The 18,855-nt window shown below is 36.9% G+C and overlaps 1 protein-coding gene across 3 annotated transcripts in view; it reads left to right on the forward strand.

Annotated features, from left to right (window-relative positions):
• Positions 1-18,855, forward strand: part of LOC132125246 (protein BANP) — a 62,301-nt gene that overhangs the window by 38,823 nt on the left and 4,623 nt on the right. For all 3 annotated transcript variants that reach the window (XM_059536552.1, XM_059536554.1, XM_059536553.1), the window contains one exon: positions 10,638-10,778. In XM_059536552.1, coding sequence (XP_059392535.1) covers positions 10,638-10,778 — 141 coding nt within the window. The remainder of the gene's footprint in view (positions 1-10,637; positions 10,779-18,855) is intronic.

Raw genomic sequence — 18,855 nt, forward strand, 5'->3', positions numbered from 1 at the left:
ACCATCTAGAGTTTCATGACAGATCTTTGTATTTACTGAATCAATGAATACTCTGTATACTCTTATAAAGAGGAAGTGGTCACGAGTTATAATTTTAACAGTTTTAGACATGAAATTCACATAAATAGCACTTGAACTGTCTAGTTTAGGCCCTGTATTTTTAAATGGACATTGCAATTGAATCTGAATCTAATCTAATCTGGAAATGTGTATTGATACTCAACCCTATCAGCTTGGTACATTGAGTGCCATTTTATTCCCCAGCAAACTGATTAAAATTTACCATTAACAGTATCAAATAAAAATCATGCCCAATAGACCATTGACCGAGTCTGCAGTTGGCATGCTGGGTCGCTGAAACAAACAGCACAGTGTTTTGAAAGTAACCTGCTACATTTACATAGTAAGAGTTTTGGCACTATCTACACATCTAAAAGAAAAATACCCAATAAAGGCTTATTCTAAGCCTGATTATTCAAACAAATGTAAAAAGAGTTAGGAAAGACTACTGTGATCTGTTTCTAATCTGCTTTTTTTAGATTTGTTGTTTTATTGAATTTGGACAAGACAAAAATGAACTCAGGAGTTTGAATATCATTCACAAGCCGCATCTGTGTGTTCAATTGATGTAACTTTTTCCCTCTGTAAATGTGTATATTTATATTGGTATGTATGCAATTATGCCCATTTGCAATCCAGAACTTCAAGTTTCCTCTGTCTCAGTATTGAAACCAGATGTGCTCAGAGCTTGCATCCATTAAGTACCTGCTGTAGGATCTAAATTCTCCAGGATTTAACTTCCAGCCCAGTTGTTGTCACAACCTTGAGGCTTTAATCCCAATTTGAGCTCCTAAATGAATTTACCCTTTTTACCTCCATTGGAACAAGGATTTTCCTCTGGTTATAAAACAAAATATTCTAAATAAAATGGTCCAAGGCTTTTGTGAACCCAGTGATCATTGTGTCCTAATGGAGGGGATTGTATTTCACAGAATGGTTGATGCTCTTGCCTGTCTTGGGTCGTGATATTGGAGTTCTGGAAGCTAATGTGGACATGGCAGGGATTCAGAGGTCTTTTCACAAATATTCACAATTAAATCCCTTGGTAGTCTAACCTGCTGCAAGTGTTGTCATCGGTGGACACTTGAGTGCACCAATCACATTGCTTGACTGTCCTCATTTACACAACGAATCGTCTTTGTGAGAATTTCACCTCTTGTTTTACTGCCAGTTGGATGCAGTGAAAACATCTGATGAACAAGATGCAATAAAATCATCAAGTCATCAAAATTTATGCTGCTCTTAGATGCTTTCCATTGGAAACATTGAAAACGTGGAGGAAAAACACAAGGTTTGGAGGTGGGACTGGACTGTGTGTCTCCTCACAGAGGTTGTTTCAAGGTCATGCAGATATTTTACAAGTTTACAACACATGGAGTGATACGCCATAGCCTGTCAAATCAGCAGTATAATTAGAAACATAATGAAGACAACATGAAGAAAAGACTTGACATTTTGACACTAACACTGAGGCTTTATTTCTTTGTTCCCAAGAACAAGCGTTGCAGCTCGGGTTATCTGCATGTTGAAAAAATTGTTGTAAAATAGAGTTATTTATGTCATTCTGTCTGCTCTTTGAATCAAGAGTATTATAGATGCGTGTCTGTTGTATGAATTGTTCATGGTCTGTTTAATCCTTTTCCTTGGATATGCTGTAAAAGATGGGTTTGGCTACAAGAGGAGTATCTTTCACAGGGGTCATATTTAAGGTTGTTGTTAACGATTTGAGTATTAGGATGTCAAGCTAATTTATCTAGAAGATATTTTGTTCTCGTTTCTCATCAATCCAGCTCGAAGTCAAACCATAAGGCTGAGAAACTGCAAAGCTTCACTTTCACAGTATATTGTGTAATTGCCGTTTTATTTTTTGTTGTTCACCAATTCGGTCAATGTGTTAAGATGAGGCTCAGTTTGAACCACCAGTTTAAACCATTAGTAAAAGGAGAGACTGTAAAACTGTTCTTATTTCCTTGCCTTTCTTGACACCTTCATTTGAACATCTTTCCTACTTAGCTTGTCTCCTGTTTTCAAGCTTTCCTGTGTTCTTCCAAGCGTTCTTTCTTTCTTTCTATCTTCATGTTGTCCATTCCAAATTTCCTTACCTTCCTTAAGCTTCCTTCCAAACTTCTTCAGAGCTTCCTCAACTTCCTACTGAGCTTCCCTCCAGGCTTCTTTTCTGTGTCAAGTTTCCTCAAAAATCATCTTTCCTTTCAAGTTTCCTTCCAAACCTTTTTACATTCCTTCAGAGATCCTTCTGAACTTCGTTCCTGCCCTCCAGTCTTCCTTCCTGCCCTTGAGCTTCTTTTCTGCCTCCTAAAGGTTCCTTCATTTATTTCAAACCTCCATTATAAGCTCCCTTACCTTCCTACTGAGCTTCCTTCCTTCCATCCAAGCTACATTTCTGCTTCCTAAACTTCCTTTCATGCTACTTTCCTATATTTTCTATTTTCCCTTTAAGCATTTTTTCCTTCAATTCTCACATATGAGTTAGTCAGATCGTGGTCCAGAATCAATGGCCAATGTCAAATGTTACAAATTAAAAATGTTGTCAACATTTGTGATGACTAAGCTAAACCCTGCATTGCTTCAACAAGAGCATAACACGTGTGGAGGTCTAGATTGGCCACAACGAATGGCCATGTGCTTTTCAAACAAAGCTCATGGAATAGCATCATGCGCATTTCATGATGACTGAGCTAAACCTCATATTGCTTCAACATTAGTGATGTCATGCAATGCCTAATTATTTGGAACTGGATATCCACTAGACATTATATCTGCTTCCAGGCTCAAGGCAATGTTAAATTGGTGTGGATACAGTACTGTTGATGGTGGCAGCCCTCCAAATTTGACTTTTAAAGAATGTAATAAAAAGATAGTTTGGGGTTTATGAAGATATTAGTGGTGGCACCACCCATACAAGTCTAATACTGTATCTTATGAGACTAGCTTGTTTGTGTGGAGACTTTTGTAATGTATCAACCATATACACATCAAACGTTGTTCTTAAATGTCCGCAGATGTCCTCATTAGATAGTGTTCAATGTTGGGGTGAAACAAACAGATTTTGGATACAAATTTAGACCTGTCTTTACTGAACAACCATTTTTTATTCTGAAGTTCCTCTGTTTGTGGGAGGTTTTTCAGCAGAAGTGATGTAGGACTCTCTGAAGATTTTAGGAGTTCACTCAGTTTGCCCAATGTCCTGTTGGACCTCTTTATTTCTTTCTTTCTGTCTCTTTCTCTCTCTTTCTCTCAGAACAGTTAGGCCATCACATCTGTCCTGGCTTAGGTCTGGCCCGCTCCAGATGCACAAGTTGTTGGACTTGTGTAGAATTGGGCGGAAGCGTTTACCTTGCCAGAGACACTTTTTTGACATACTGACAGTTCTTGAGGGTATGAGGGAACTGTAAATGTTGCTGGGAGACTGACCTCTTTCACAAAAGTTAGTGAACTGTAAAAAAAAAAAATCTGATTCTTCTTCCAAATTTGTTTGGGATCTGCCAAACGAATCGTGAAGAAGCATGCCGATTTCATCAAGCTAATTAGTAGATCTTAACCAGTTTTCATGAAGTTTTCAGAGAAATTCATGATTTCGAATGACTTTGTTTATAGCTAGTCAAGAATCGTATGCACTGAGGATGACACTAGAATGGCAATAATGAAAAATTGAGTTTGGGAGGAGTGGCGTGTTTGCACAGTTGGTTGTTATGTTTCAGCAAGGTCCCAAACTAAATGTTTTTTGCATTAAGCTGCTGTTGTTTTGTTCCTCGTTGTCTTTGCTCCAGTTCCTCAATGTGTTTGCTGTCCTACTCTGCTGCTGAAAGCATTACTACATAAGAGAAAGATTTATTCGGGTCCTTTTCTTCTTGTTTGCTTTTAGTCCCATCAAGCCAAGCTGACAGCCGACTTGCTCTGCCAATTTCTAAACCCTTTGTTTGGCAGCTCGCCTCTGTAGAGATAGCAGATTTGAAGTTTGGCTGTTTTCGAAAGAAATGCGGCTGGGCACATGGGTTGGTTAGCTCATGGAGACCCTTGAGAAAAGGGCACAATCCATTTCAGTTTCAAATGCCTTTCAATGTGAATTCAATCCAGCCATGAGCGAGAAGACAGACAACTGGCTTGGTTATTTACTCTGAGAGTTTGATTTACTCGCTAATGACAAACAGAGCACAGATAACTAATGTCTCAAATGAGGCCTTTCATTTCTGTCAAAGTCAGCAGACCTCATGCGAACACACCGGTTAAACTCCGAATGCACGTTGTGACATCATGACTGCTGTAGCTCTGGATTTCACCTTTTTCTGGCCAAGCTTGGTTACACATCAGCCTTGTAACAACTCAGCAAGACCTGTAGCAACTTTTGGATGACTTCAAGAGCGTCTCCAATGTGATGCGTGTTTTGAATTAGCTCTACTTTATTTGATTGTTTTGGAACCACGTTCCCATGCGCAGTGGAGTGAATATTTGTCTTGAGAACAGTTGCGAGGCCCAGAAGTCAAGCGATGAGAACGGGTTTACATTGCTATGCGATACCAGACGTTCTCCCAGCATCATAAAACTCTCATTGTGTTAAGTTGCACAGCTGAGCATACAAACAAACCTTACTTGCAGTTTTAAAATTCCTGTTGTTGTAGCAGTGTTTGCTTTGACAAGTATTATTCAACGGGTAAATCCCCAAAACGCACTTTTTAATGCGGAAAAAGTGCATTTCCTTCTTTTATGAGGCCTGACGGATGGTTTCATAATGTCATATGGATGCTTAGTGAGCGGCACACTTTATTTGATTGTTTTCATGATTGTCTGCATGAGAAAGTATCTAAGTTTTAAGTTGGTGCCTCCTGTGTGTGTCTTTGCAGTTTTCTGGTGCACATAAATGATGTTATGAGAAACGGAAATGTAAAAAGACGTCCCTCAGGTGTGAATTACTCTTGTTCCCAATAACTTCAGATGTTTGTGTGTGCATATCTCTGTTCTTGTGCATGTGTTTGTGTTTAAGACCTGCTGGGCTATCCTTGGTTGTTCCCATGCTATTCTTTGTTTACCAGAGTAAATGGGTCAGTGACACATGAGTGTCCATGATAAAGGTTTAATGTGATTTAAAAAAAAAACTTTCATACAATATTTGACCGAAATATTAATGCAGTGACTGTCATGGGGTGTAGCCATCAAGGAAAAATAATAAAATATTTTCTTTACACCTGCCACATGAGTGAGTGTACACAACCATTATTTTCCAAAATGTGTTGAATTTTTTTAAAATAACATTATTCATAATTACCATTAGGTTTTTAGGGAGCCGCAACATATGACATTTTACGAACCTTACCCTGTCATTAAAAATATCTGTTACAGTGTTTCCCACAGCCTTACACTCTATTTGTGGCGGCACTCCTCCACCCCATATATAAAAATATTTGCCAACAGGTGGTGCTATTAAAGAGACAGCGATAGAGGCATCTCCGGTAACGGTTGTATACAAAGCAGTGCTGAGCTCGCACATGCTGATTTATCAGGCATTACTTGCAAGATAGAATGAAAATGACATCGAAATTTTCTGAAAACAGTTGTTTTTTCTTCTGAAATACAGTGATATAAAGACACCCGCGGCGGTTAGAGAGTATGACTCCTAACCCTAAGGTTGTGGGTTCGAGTCTCGGGCCGGCAGTATCCCGACTTAGGTGCCCTTGAGCAAGACACCGAACCCCCAACTGCTTCCGAGGCGCCGCAGCATAATTGTCTGCCCACTGCTCCGGGTGTGTGCTCACTGCTGTGTGTGTGTGCACTTTGGATGGGTTAAATGCAGAGCACTAATTCTGAGTATGGGTCACCATTAGGGCTGGGATAAACGATTATTTTTTAAACGATTAATCTAGCGATTATTTTTTCGATGCATTGATTAATCTAACGATTAATTTTTCAGACCGATTTGATTTCGATTATCTCCCCATTAATTGACTACTAAAAATTTATACATGTTGATTTACATATCTGAATGAAAAAAACATAAATTCCTTAACATTGCAAAATGCTTATTGCTCTTAAAATTACAAAATAAAAGACTGACTAAGAATGCATTACTTTGCACTTGTATAGAGACAGCATTCAATAAAACCTTGAAACCTTGAAAACACATAGCTTACTGAAACAAGCTTACTGAACACATAGGATCTAGCTTACTGAAAAAATACGTTCTTTCAGATGAAAATAACAACAACTTGATGTCTAGTATTCAATAAAAAAGGTCACCCAAAATACTTGTTTAGAGCAATTGAAAGAATACAGTATGTAAATGTAAACTTGAGGGCTTTAAGCTAATACAGAGAGTGCTTTTACAAAAAAAAAAAAAAAAAATTAACAGTGGGAGCCAGCAGCCTGTCATGGAGAAAAAAAATCTCTGAATGCTCCACGTGAAACTTTGGCGTTCCGCCCTTTTTCTATCGTGTCTAATGATTTTGGTTAATATGCACAAGGGAGGGAGAGAGCAAGAAGCGCTCGTGTAGTTTGAAGACTGTGAGTGCGCGCGCAGCCGGGGCTCTCTCTCGTACGCGCCCTGTCACTGTCACTCACCGTTAAATAAGGCTTTGACAGCCGCCAAAAAAAAGATCAATGCAGAAAAACCCCTGGATTGGTTATATAACGTTGGACAGAATGTTGATCCGGCCATCGCGTATATTCAGCGCACCTAAGGTAAACGTTTTGCAAACGTTTTTTAGAGAAATAAAAACAGGTCGACGAATCGATGCGCATATTTTGTGTCGACGTCATCGATGACCTCGACGCGTTGTCCCAGCCCTAGTCACCATACTTGGCTGTATGTCACGTCACTTTATTCAACAAAGTCAGTACGCAGTTGTGTTCGCTCTTCTGTATGTTTTTTACGTGTATTTACACTTTGGTTTGAAAAACAACAGTGCATCGGCGCCGCGCGGCGATGAAATAGAATTGAAAATTCTATTTTTGTTTTCTTCATGTACAAAAAGTATTCTTGTCACTCAATAATGTTACAGTTGAGTCACTGATGGCAGATGGACTATTGTGACGATGCTTTTCATACTTTCCTGGACCTTGACAATGTTATTTACTTGGCAGTCAATGGGACAGTCACAAGCCTTCCGGTTTTCATCCAAAATATCTTAAATTGTGTTCTGAAGACTAACAAAGCTTTTACGGATTTGGAATGACATGGGGGGAAAAGTAATTAATGACCACATTTATATTTTGCGGTGCAGTAACACTTTAATGAGGCTTTTTTCATCATTATAATAGCAGGACCCCCATTTCAAAATGTACAAAAATGCCCGACATAGAAGAGCTGTATTCAAGTCACTGTATGTATGAAATGCATTTTTCAGTAATGTGTCATCCCATTTAAACCAACCCAGAATCATACACTCTAATTATTACCCCATGATTTGACTGGCAGCATCATCTTCATTTCGAAAAAACGAGTCGTTGTGGCAAAATCTGCATCTTTTCTTCATGCCGTTGGAGACATGGTGGGCATCTAAGCATGCCACTGACTCACGACTTCAAAGTCATCGTCTGTGCTAGAATCCGGGGTGGAGGCAGAGGCGAACTAGATCTGAAAATGGGGTTATTGTGGGATTTTTGTGCAGCGCAGCAGATTTTCTTTCTCCTAATTGGGAGTGCATGGCAGTTCTGTTCCCACTCGGGAGACTCGGGAGATTTGATTGTTTATGCCCACACTGGTGTTCTGAGGCGCTGATGTCGTCAAAAACGAACCAGAGAGGTGTCACCACATGGAGTCTCAGCAAAGTTGTAACGATTAACGATTAGTGTTTAGTCTGAAGTTGACGTTTCATTTAAATTCTATCCCACATGGCCGTTTTTGAATGAATGCCGTGCATGTGGAAACGGTCTGCTCCTGCAATCGTGAAATTACTGACTCACAGTTCAGGTTGAAGACTAGCGCCAGTAATTGAATGGAAGCCGGAGGATCCAAAGCCACTGTGACCACATCAGAGTGCCTTTAGTGGTCAGATGATGTGTAATCAATGATGTGTTTGGGCATTCGAACACGATGTGCGAGAGTATGCGAACATACATTAACATGCAAGTGTTTTTGCTTTTATATGCCTGTTTTGCGATGAGTTGGCAGGGGATGGAGATGTGTTTGTGAGAGCTCAGCTGGAAACTAGGCCTTCCATCGGGCTGTTATGATGAGCACTTGGATGTGTCACACATGCAGAATCAGTTTCACGTGCATAAGGAAATGCAGTAAATCCCTGGCTTGATTTGAATTAGGTTTGCAACACCACTTAAATGCAAGATCGAAATTTCAGACTTGGCAATCAAGCAAGAGCATTCAAGCTGTCAGTTTTGTATTATATCACATAGTTTTGCACCTTTAAATCCTGAAACAGTTTCTTAATGACTCACAGGAAACAAAATACATTCTGACAATCCTGATTGGCCTGTTACTATGAGAATGGAAAACATTTCTTCCCTTTGGGCTATGTCCGAATCGATGAACTAACTATGTGTGTTTGACATTGACTTCTTGATTAAAACATTTGCTTTTTCTCTTGGCTTTTCAAATCGAATGGCATCAGCTCCAGTTGCTTTATGGGATAGAAAAGTGTCCCAAAGTTGCATACTACAGAATCCAGCAGATGTTCGTCTACTGTATTGTAAATACTTAGTACTGGGCTTCCTACTCATTTGACAGTGGATGCAATACTGTATGCAATGTTGGACTTTTGAATTTTCTGACAATGTGAAAAGAAGAGCTAAAAACAGGTGCCACATTAGTGAGGTTTATGACAGGCAGTTGCACAAGCTATAAAATGAGTGGAAACATTAGTAGATTAAAATGTAAACCGTGAGAAATATAATTTTGTTTAAACAATGGGATGATGGATATACTGATGAAAGTTAGAAAGGAACAATCAGTATGGATTGAAGGAAGGAAGAAAGCGGTAATAGTTTTAGAAAGGAAAGCACAATGATTCATTTACACAAGGTATTGGAACATACTTAGGTAATAATGGATGTGAATCATTTCCATATTAAAATCAAATTATCATCAGTATCTCACCTTCCACTCATAAATAACATTTTGAGAAAAATTTGATCCTAGAAACATTGTTTGAGAATAACTACCATTCAGTGGGAAAACACAAAAAGATGATTGCATTCGTTTAATACAACCAAAAAGCTCTGCCAAATATTTCAATGCATGTTGTAGCTATTACTGTAACTATATATATATATATATATATAGATGTATATATATATATATATATATATATATATATATATATATATATATATATATATATATATATATATATATAAAGATGATTGTAATTTCCAGACCTAGAAATAATATTTTAAATAAAGAAAGAAAATAGCTTAGCGACACGGATGATAATTTGGAGCTCTTCTGGTTGTTTTGAATCTTAATGTGAAGAATATTTGTGCTGGTAGTTTAAAGAACAGCTTGCGCTGCATTTTACTGCCTGACTCCAATTTGACAGTCACACCCCTCACATGTAAGACAGCATTAGTCACCGAAAATAGTCACATCGTCACTTAGGAATGATTATTACTTAGCAAATGTTGTCAAAAGACCCGGTACTTTGGTACCAAGTCTGTACTAAAAAAATGAAGATGTCTCGCTACCAGGTTTCTTTAAGTACCTGTGGTACAGAGGACCCGGTCAACCCGGTTCTCGACGCATACAGCTATGATTTCCGCAAAGCTGAAAACGCGGATGGAATTAAGCCGCAAAAGTTGGTTGAAATATGAATCCTGCATGTTCTGCACGTCTCTGTGTGAATGAATGAATGGCAGAGACGTGCGGGTTTGTTTACTAAATAGACTGCAGCGTGTGACTCTTGTAGTAATGAGGACATAAATACATAAACAACATCACCAGAACTGTTATGTACTTCACAAGCATTTTACCATTTCATTTTAGTAAAACCAGTGTCAAAATAAAAGTTCATTTTTACATAAAGGCATTGTGCTAGAAATATTACTATTGTTTAGTAGAATGTATGTGATACTGCTGCTACTGTTGAAGAAAATTTATAATATAATACTTTTTATTAATTTTATTTTTATAAAGAAATAAATCACACAATATTTCTTCCATGTTTACATTTTAATAGCAAATACCCTTTATTTATCAAAAAAATAAAATGTTTAAATTTCATTAATTAAAAGACAAATTAAATTTGGGTGAAACTTGTTTACGGTTTTTCATAATTATATTACTTGTAGAAAAACATTAAACATAATTGTAAATAAGTATAAAGAATGGCATTGGTTTTATTTTTAGTGATAAAAGGTGTTTTTTTTCTTTTTTTTTAATTAGAATATTTTTGTGTTTTGCTTTGGTACCGAAATTGGTACCGAGAACCGTGGATTTTCACTTGTATCGGTACCGCATACTGAAATTTTAGTACCGTAACCGCACTAGTTGCCATTGTGTTGTGTCTAGAGCACTTTCCCACAAATAAATAAGCATTGGGCATAGTTTGATCTAGTTGATTCCTCAAATGTTAGCATAGTGCTAATGTTTATAATTTTTCCCATCTATTTCTTAGGTTCTAAGAGGACCGCAGCTCATCGCAGTGGCGTCGACCGATGGGACTGGCGGGGTTGACGCGTCTCCACTCCAGGGTAACGATATTCAGGTGCAATACGTCCAGCTTGGAACAGTGACCGACCACACCGGCGCAGTACAAGTGAGAGAAGCCAAAAACACAAACAAACACAACTTACTGTAATAAAGTTTTTTCAATGTTGTCAACGTTATCTGTGGCGTACAGCTGTTTTATTTCAGGGAGGAGTGTTTTCTGTCTCAAAATGACTACCGATGTCGCACAAGTGTGCGACGAATGCACCAAATTGTGGTGGGCGGTAATTCTGCGCCAAACCCGTTGGGTGGTGTGGTGACCAATATGTATAATCAAACTCGCTCTCTCACCAAGTGATGTTTTTAGAAATCATTGGCAGTGATTTTAACCTACTCTCCGCTCTCACTTTCAGCTAATCAGCAACCCAGATCAGTTGGTTTTTCCTCTGAATAATAAATAGCCCTTAGTTGTCCTTTTCCTCCCTGTCTATTTTCCCATTTTTATCCCTCTCATGCGCTACATCAAGTTCTCAACATGCTCAAACGCTCCTTGATGTGTTTTTACTCTAATCACTTCCCCATGATGCCGTTACCACGTTGCAGAGCCGCTATATGGCGTGCACGCATATTCAAACACATTTAGAGGTTCGACAGTCATTACAGGTCACCACATTTCCCCAGCTACACTCACGTGTTTGATTCATGTGAGGCTTCAAGCTAGGGTTGAGGAGCGCAATTAGACTTGCATATTTGACATCTGCTTTTATGTTTCTGTCGTAGGAGAAGAACATTTTCTTTTAATGCGAAACAAAGAACAATCAGTGTTAAACCTCGTGATAGGAAATTAGTGGGTCAAATTTTGGTTGGCAAAGATTTTGTGGTTAGACAAAAAACTGTGACAATAAAATGATTTGAATTAAAGGAATAGTTCCCCCAAAAATGAAATTAAGCTGAAAATGTACTCAGGCTGTCCAAGATGACTTTGTTTCTTCATCAGAACAGATTTGGAGAAATGCAGCATTACATCATTGCTCACCAATGGATCCTCTGCAGTGAATGGGTGCTGTCAGAATGAGAGTCCAAACAGCTGATAAATACATCACAACAATCCACAAGACTCCAGTCCATCAATTAACGTCTTGTGAAGAGAAAAGCTGTGTGTTTGCAAGAAACAAATTCATCATCAAGGCATTTTTAGCTTATAACTGTTGCTTCTGGTTAAGAGTCCATAATTCTTAACGCATTCTTGAGCAAAAAAATGATGTCTCATCTGAATCAAGAGAGAAATATGCACAGATCAAGCACTGCGTACAAGCAAAAAAACCTTCCTAACAAACATGTCAGACACCCATTCACTGCAGAGGATCCATTGGTGAATAAGTGATGTACCTCTAAATTACTCCAAATCTGTTCAGATGAAGATATAAACTCATCTCATTTTTATTTATGGGTGAACAATTCCTTTAGTGTATACAGTTGGTATTGTAATGTGTATCATTAACACCGCAAGATAATGAAAACACACTATTTATAAATTTTTAGGACAGAAATAATCCATCATGCATTTTATAAGTGTTTCAAAATGTTAGAAACAAGGTTGCCAAGGTCATGGAAAACCTGGAAATAAAAAAAAAAAGTGAGATTTGTATAATAAATAAAAATCACGGGCCTACCAATGGTATGAATGGAGCACAGCTTTCACTCTCAACCAAACTAACATTACTAGCCAATCAGAATGTTTTGCTCTTATAAACATGAGATTCGTATAATAGTATCCAATTGCAGAGGCGCAGCCCTGATGAATGGAGAAGCGCGACAAAAAGCTGTGAACTTTAATGGTCAAAGAAGTCCATCTAGCACATATTTACATAGAAAAGCTCATTATAAAGCTGCAGATCTTTTAATCTCCATAAGAACCATATGATTGCTGGGATTTTTGAAAAGGTCCTGTTCACACATGATCTATTAATGGTAACTTACTGGTAATTTACCAGTGAAGACAGTGAAAGGGGCTAAACTCTTCCACTGTATATTGTGAATTTGAATTAACTTTCATCTGGAAAAACTGTGTGCATTATTATTAGATTTGTAACGTAAATTAAAATAATCTTTTCTGCATGTGGCCAAATATAAAAATTTAATGGATTTAAACATTGTTTAATCACGCTGTAAAGTTAAACGTCATCAGGCCGTTGGCGCCCTCTGCAGGTATTTGTTTTAATACGTAATGTGGTTAAGTTGGTTATATTCATATTATGTATAGACATTAGGGCTGGGATAAACGATTATTTTTTAAACGATTAATCTAGCGATTATTTTTCGATGCATCGATTAATCTAACGATTATTTTTTCCAGACATTAATTGTCTACTAACAATTTATACATGTTGATTTACATATCTGAATGAAAAAAAAAACATGAATTCCTTAACATTGCAATATATGTTTATTGCTCTTAAAATTACAAAATAAAAGACTGACTAAGAATGCATTACTTTGCACTTGTATAGAGATAGCATTCAATAAAACCTTGAAGCCTTGAAAACACATAGCTTACTGAAACAAGCTTACTGAACACATAGGGCCTAGCTTACTGAAAAAAAGTTCTTCTTTCAGATGAAAATAACAACAACTTGATGTCTAGCATTCAATAAAAAAAGGTCACCCAAAATACTTGTTTAGAGCAATTGAAAGAATACAGTAACCAATGTAAACTTTAGGGCTTTAAGCTAATACAGAGAGTGCTTTTCCAAAAAATAAAAATTAACAGTGGGAGCCAGCAGCCTGTCATGGAGAAAAAAAATATCTCAGAATGCTCCACGTGAAACTTTGGCGTTTCGCCCTTTTTCTATCGTGTCAAATGAGAGAGAGAGAGAGAGAGAGAGAGAGAGAGAGCGAGCAAGACAGCGCTCGTGTAGTTTGAAGACTGTGAGTGCGCGAGCGCGTGTGAAACTTGGGTGTTTCGCCCTTTTTCTATCGTGTTTAATAATTTTGATTAATATGCACGATTGAGAGAGAGAGCAAGAAGCGCTTGTGTTGTTTGAAGACTTGTGAGTGAGCACGCGCAGCCGGGGCTCTCTCTCGTACGCGCCCTGTCAGGTGCAGCGCAGTCATTCTATTCTATTAGCCGCCAAAAAAAAAAGATCAATGCAGAAAAACCCCTGGATTGGTTATATAACGTTGGACAGAATGTTGATCCGGCCATCGCGTATATTCAGCGCACATAAGGTAAACGTTTTGCAAACGTTTTTTAGAGAAATAAAAACAGGTCGACGAATCGATGCGCATATTTTGCGTCTACGTATTTTTTGCGTCGACGTCATCGATGACTTCGACGCGTTGTCCCAGCCCTAATAGACATATTACATTATTTGTTTTTAGGGCTGCAACTAACGATTATTTTGATAATCGATTAATCTGTCAATTATTTTTACGATTAATCGGTTTATGTACTTATATTTTAGTTTTGCCCATTTTTTCCCCAAGTAACTTATTAATAAAGAGTCTTTATCATTCAACAGACTTTTTAGAGATTTTAACCATTTTGCATCGTCATATCCTCATCAAAAACATACCTGGAGTTGTGTTTTATTGTGTGTTAGTAATCCTTTGTCGAACTCTTCTGCAATCAAAACACTGACCCATACATACTCTAGCAAATTTCACAAGGAGATTTCAAATAATGTTTTCACCATGGCAGTCCTTAGGGCTCCTAAAGTAGTTTAACATCCCGAACAAAGCTTAAGTAATCTTTCAGAACATATTTTCACTAAGAATAAGAATAAAACAGAATAAAATTGCAGTACATTGCATTTTATTATTATTTTTTTTCTTGTAAACACAACTTATACCTGGGAAACAGCTTCATAGCTTATGCTGTGGAATTGTAAACAATCATTCGAATAAAGTGCCAATGGCATGAAACCTGAATGGAACTCACATTTTAAAGTAAAATCCATCAGAAAAAAAGTATTGAAAAAATATGAAAAAAAATTGGACACACAAAAAACTTGCTGTGTGAAAAAGAGCAGTGAATACTTAGGAAAAAAAATACATGCATTTCAAATACATTTAAACATTTACCTCTCTCATTCAGTCACAATTAGGCTGCAAGACTGAATTATGAACTGGTAAATGAAAAACTGATCACAGAACATGTTTGTAAAGCTTTAAATGTTAACTGTTAAAAAGCAATGTTATCAGCTTTTACGACTAAACATCTAAACATTTGCAAACAACATCTGAACATATAAAAGTCAGTTCAGTAGTGCAAAGTTTAGAGGTTACTAAAACGAGGCCAGCTATTGGCTATTCGCTACTTCTCCTGCTGTACTGGCTGAGTAAAACCTCCGGTGGCTCATTACTGCCACACTTTAGTCACCGCAGATTTAAAATATGCATGAAATGTGCCACTTACGGCAAATAAAAGTTATTTAGCAACTAATCGATGACTAAATTAGTTGACAACTATTTTAATAATCGATTTTAATCGATTAAATCGATTAGTTGTTTCAGCTCTATTTGTTTTAACAATGTTGTTCAATACAATCATGTAATTTCTTGGTTTTGATATTTTATTTGAGCGACTTATTATTGCCTCATCGTTAGTTTAAATATAAATAGTCATACTAAAGCCTGGTTTTCACTTAGGTCTGTTTGAGTTACAAAAAAATATCAGATTACTCAGTTGTCAAAATAATCAGTAGATTACTTGATTACCAAAATAATCATTAATTAAATCCTTAGATTAGTTAAATATTTCTAAATACAACTGCATTGTTTTACTTTTTGTAATTAAAAGATAAATATTCTGTAAATTTTGTAAAGATAGTATTAAAATCTTGTTGTAGTGAACCAAGTATCTGTATTTTGTCTCATCTGGTGAGCTAAGTGGATTGTCACACCCCTAGTGTCGATAAGTGACACTAGGGGTGATATAGCTCATCATTTTCCAAGTGTATGATACAGCTTTCATTCTTCAGGTCAACCATATATTCATGAAAAAGAAAACCAGTTTGAATCAAGTAATAACTTTGCTATAGTATATAAGTTGCTACAGTCATTGCATGCTTTGCATGTGCTGCCCCGTCCCCGAAAAAAGTTCAGCTTCAGGATTTTTTTTTTTGCTTTAACCTCTGAAATTAACATTAAAATCTAATGGAAAATTGTTGATAAGTGATGAATATATTTTTTAGCACTGTTGGTTAAATGGTTAAATTGTTGGTTAAATGCTCTTTTGTCGGTTTTGATTGCTTCTATTGTCCTCATCTGTTAGTGGCTTTGGGTAAAAGCATCTCCTGAATGACTAAATATAAATGTAGTTGGAGAGAAAAATTATTCAATTAATCTATTCAATTTATCAAAAAATTGTATTGAAAAATCATGAAAAGTCATTCAACCAAAATAATAGGAACCCTGTGAAAATGTTAAGTTTGGACGGTTTCTGTTTGACACGGTTTTTTTTTTTTGTAATTTTGCACATTATCGTCAAATAAAATTGAGTGAAATTGTATATAACTAATAAATATAATGACATATTGACACAATTAAAATATTTTTTCTGAAAATCAAAATACTGGAGCAAAAACAACTGTGTAAAATCAACGAGAACATCAAACATTTGAGTGCCCTTTATTGTGAACATCCCTCTTACATTTTATTAAAATGTATTCTCAAACACTCCACAGATCCTTGCACGCACCACCAATATGGCTTTTGTGAGCGCGGGAATGTGAGCTATTTGGTAACAGGGAGGAAGACGAGGTCTTTTTAAGTTGCCCTTTAAAGTGGTTAAGCTGGTACAGCTAAAATCTCTTTAGACCTTTGGGCGCTTATGGTTTAAATAGTCTTAAAGGGCATTTCCTAATTAAAATCAGTACTTTTTTCAATTTGCTTTGTTAATACGCTTTGTGCACGATTCATCATTGCATGCTGTTTCAAATGAAAAAAGTAATCTTTCAGTAAAATTAGATAACTTGCTCCACCTTTATATATGAAATCACCAAGACCTCTTATCTTTCAGCCCCTCCCCCTTCTCTATATTCTGCTGTAAACAAAGGCCATAAAAAAAACAAAAAAAAAACAGATGTTCCCCTTCCTCTCTTTGAAGTGCATTCTATCATTGGATGTGCTGTATCTGGGCCAGATTTGTTCTACAGCTTGTTATCTGAGTGACCTGCATTTTTCTTTTCCTCTTTCTCTCTTTCACCGATGCACACACTTGCGTTTTGGCCAACTTTCAAATATGTGGTGTCTCATCTTGGTTTAGGCAAACTGTAGCAAACCCCAGAAAGCAGTTTCTGGAGAACGGTCTGATGATTGCCTGCGCACCCAGACCCCATCAGAGGGTCTTAGATTTACCTCTAGCCTCACTTGTTGTTTTCCTTTGTGGTCTGGACCCCTTCCAAATTGGCTCTGCAATTATACTGTACACATCAAAGCTGTTGGAAAGTTGTTAATGGGCTTTGATGCTTGAATAGAGGGCAGCATCCGCAACATTTGACGCAATCAAGTGAGTAAATCTCTGCGAATCGATTGTAGATTACTGCCGCTTTGTGACAAACCACCTGTCAGTGTGACACAGGGATAGAATAAACAGCTGTTAGAGGAAATGAATATGGATTATGGCATGAACTCACTCAGTGGAGCTGTGCTGAAGTTAGAGAACTGAAAAACTACCTGCTGTTTTTGGAGAAATCATTTGGTGGGAAAATTGTTTACATGATAATCAATTCTTGCATGTTTAATATATTGCTCTATTTTTTTATTTAAATCTTAAAAAAAAAAAAACCTTATATCATAGCCTGCATAAAGACATTATGTAGTTCATATATTTTCATACAAATTTTAGGTGGTGTATGCATACATGCATACAGAAATAATTTGATTTGACAACCTAACTAGTCTCAACTAGTCACAGCTGTGATTCAATTTTTCATCAATTTTTTTATTGTAGCCACACCCACTGTAAAATTTCATAGCTACACCCACAGTGAGTTGCCATTGGTTCAAATGGCTGCTCCACGGAGATGTGTATTAAAGATCAAATATAAAGATCAAATATATATATATAGTGGCTGCAATTGTTGAGCAGCATGTTTTTTTTTTTTAGTTGGAGAGCGTTGAAATTTTTAAACAATATATATTTTTAACATTTATTTAGAGTAGAAATGAACCTCTGTGGAAAAAAAACTAATAAAATAAAAAAATAAATAGATACCATATATCTGGATTTTAAGCAGATACTGGGGACAAACAAAGTATTATAACAAAAAAAAACAAAAAAAACTTTAGAACATTAGTGGACCAATTCAAGTAAATAAAAAATAAATAAGTAGGTAAGTACGTGGATTTTAAGTAGATATTAGAGCCAAAACTTTAAATAATAATAATTGGAAAAATTATTATTATTATTAAAGTTTATAATTGTTTTAACAAAAATCAAAAGAGCATTAGTGTTTATTAGTGTAGTGTAAATTAGAATTTAAATGTTTAAGTGCATATAGGGCTGAAACGATTCCTTGAGTAACTCGATTACAAAAAATGATCGAGGGAAATTCCTCTGCCTCGAGGCCTCTTTTAATTTATTTTAAATCTCACGTCAGGTTCTTTCGCAATGATTTTTTAAATGTGACACAACGTGTTTACATCACCCACAAAGCGGAAGGAGACAGAAGCGCTGCGTCCAAAATGGCATTCTGCAAGGAGTCAGCAGTGTTTTGATTTGAGGGCGTGGGCAAACGTAAAGAGAACGTCGTGGTGTGTGTCGACTGCAAGATAGAGCTGGCATACCACAACTAGGGCCCTATGATTTCCGCGATGCAGAAAACGCGGAGGGAATCGCGGAATCCAGTCATAAAAACAGAATTTACAGTTTAACGTGGAATGGCACAGAATTTGCCAAATTTTGAATGAATTAATCAAAAATAGTTAATTGCACTTACATCAAATCACGATATGGACTAATATCTGTAAATATTAAGCCGGAACAGTCTATTTAAATATGAATCCTGCATGTTCTGCGGGTCTCTGTTAATGAATGGAGCAGAAGCGCATCTTCATTCATCAAACACACGAAAGCGTGCGTGACGCTCCGGTGATTTCAGCTTCTGCTGTCTCACTAAATAAGGACGTGAACACATGAACAACATCTCCAGAACTGCTCTGACAGTCACTTCATGAGCATT

Source organism: Carassius carassius, chromosome 43 (genome assembly GCF_963082965.1).
Source record: "Carassius carassius chromosome 43, fCarCar2.1, whole genome shotgun sequence".
Taxonomy (NCBI): domain Eukaryota; kingdom Metazoa; phylum Chordata; class Actinopteri; order Cypriniformes; family Cyprinidae; genus Carassius; species Carassius carassius.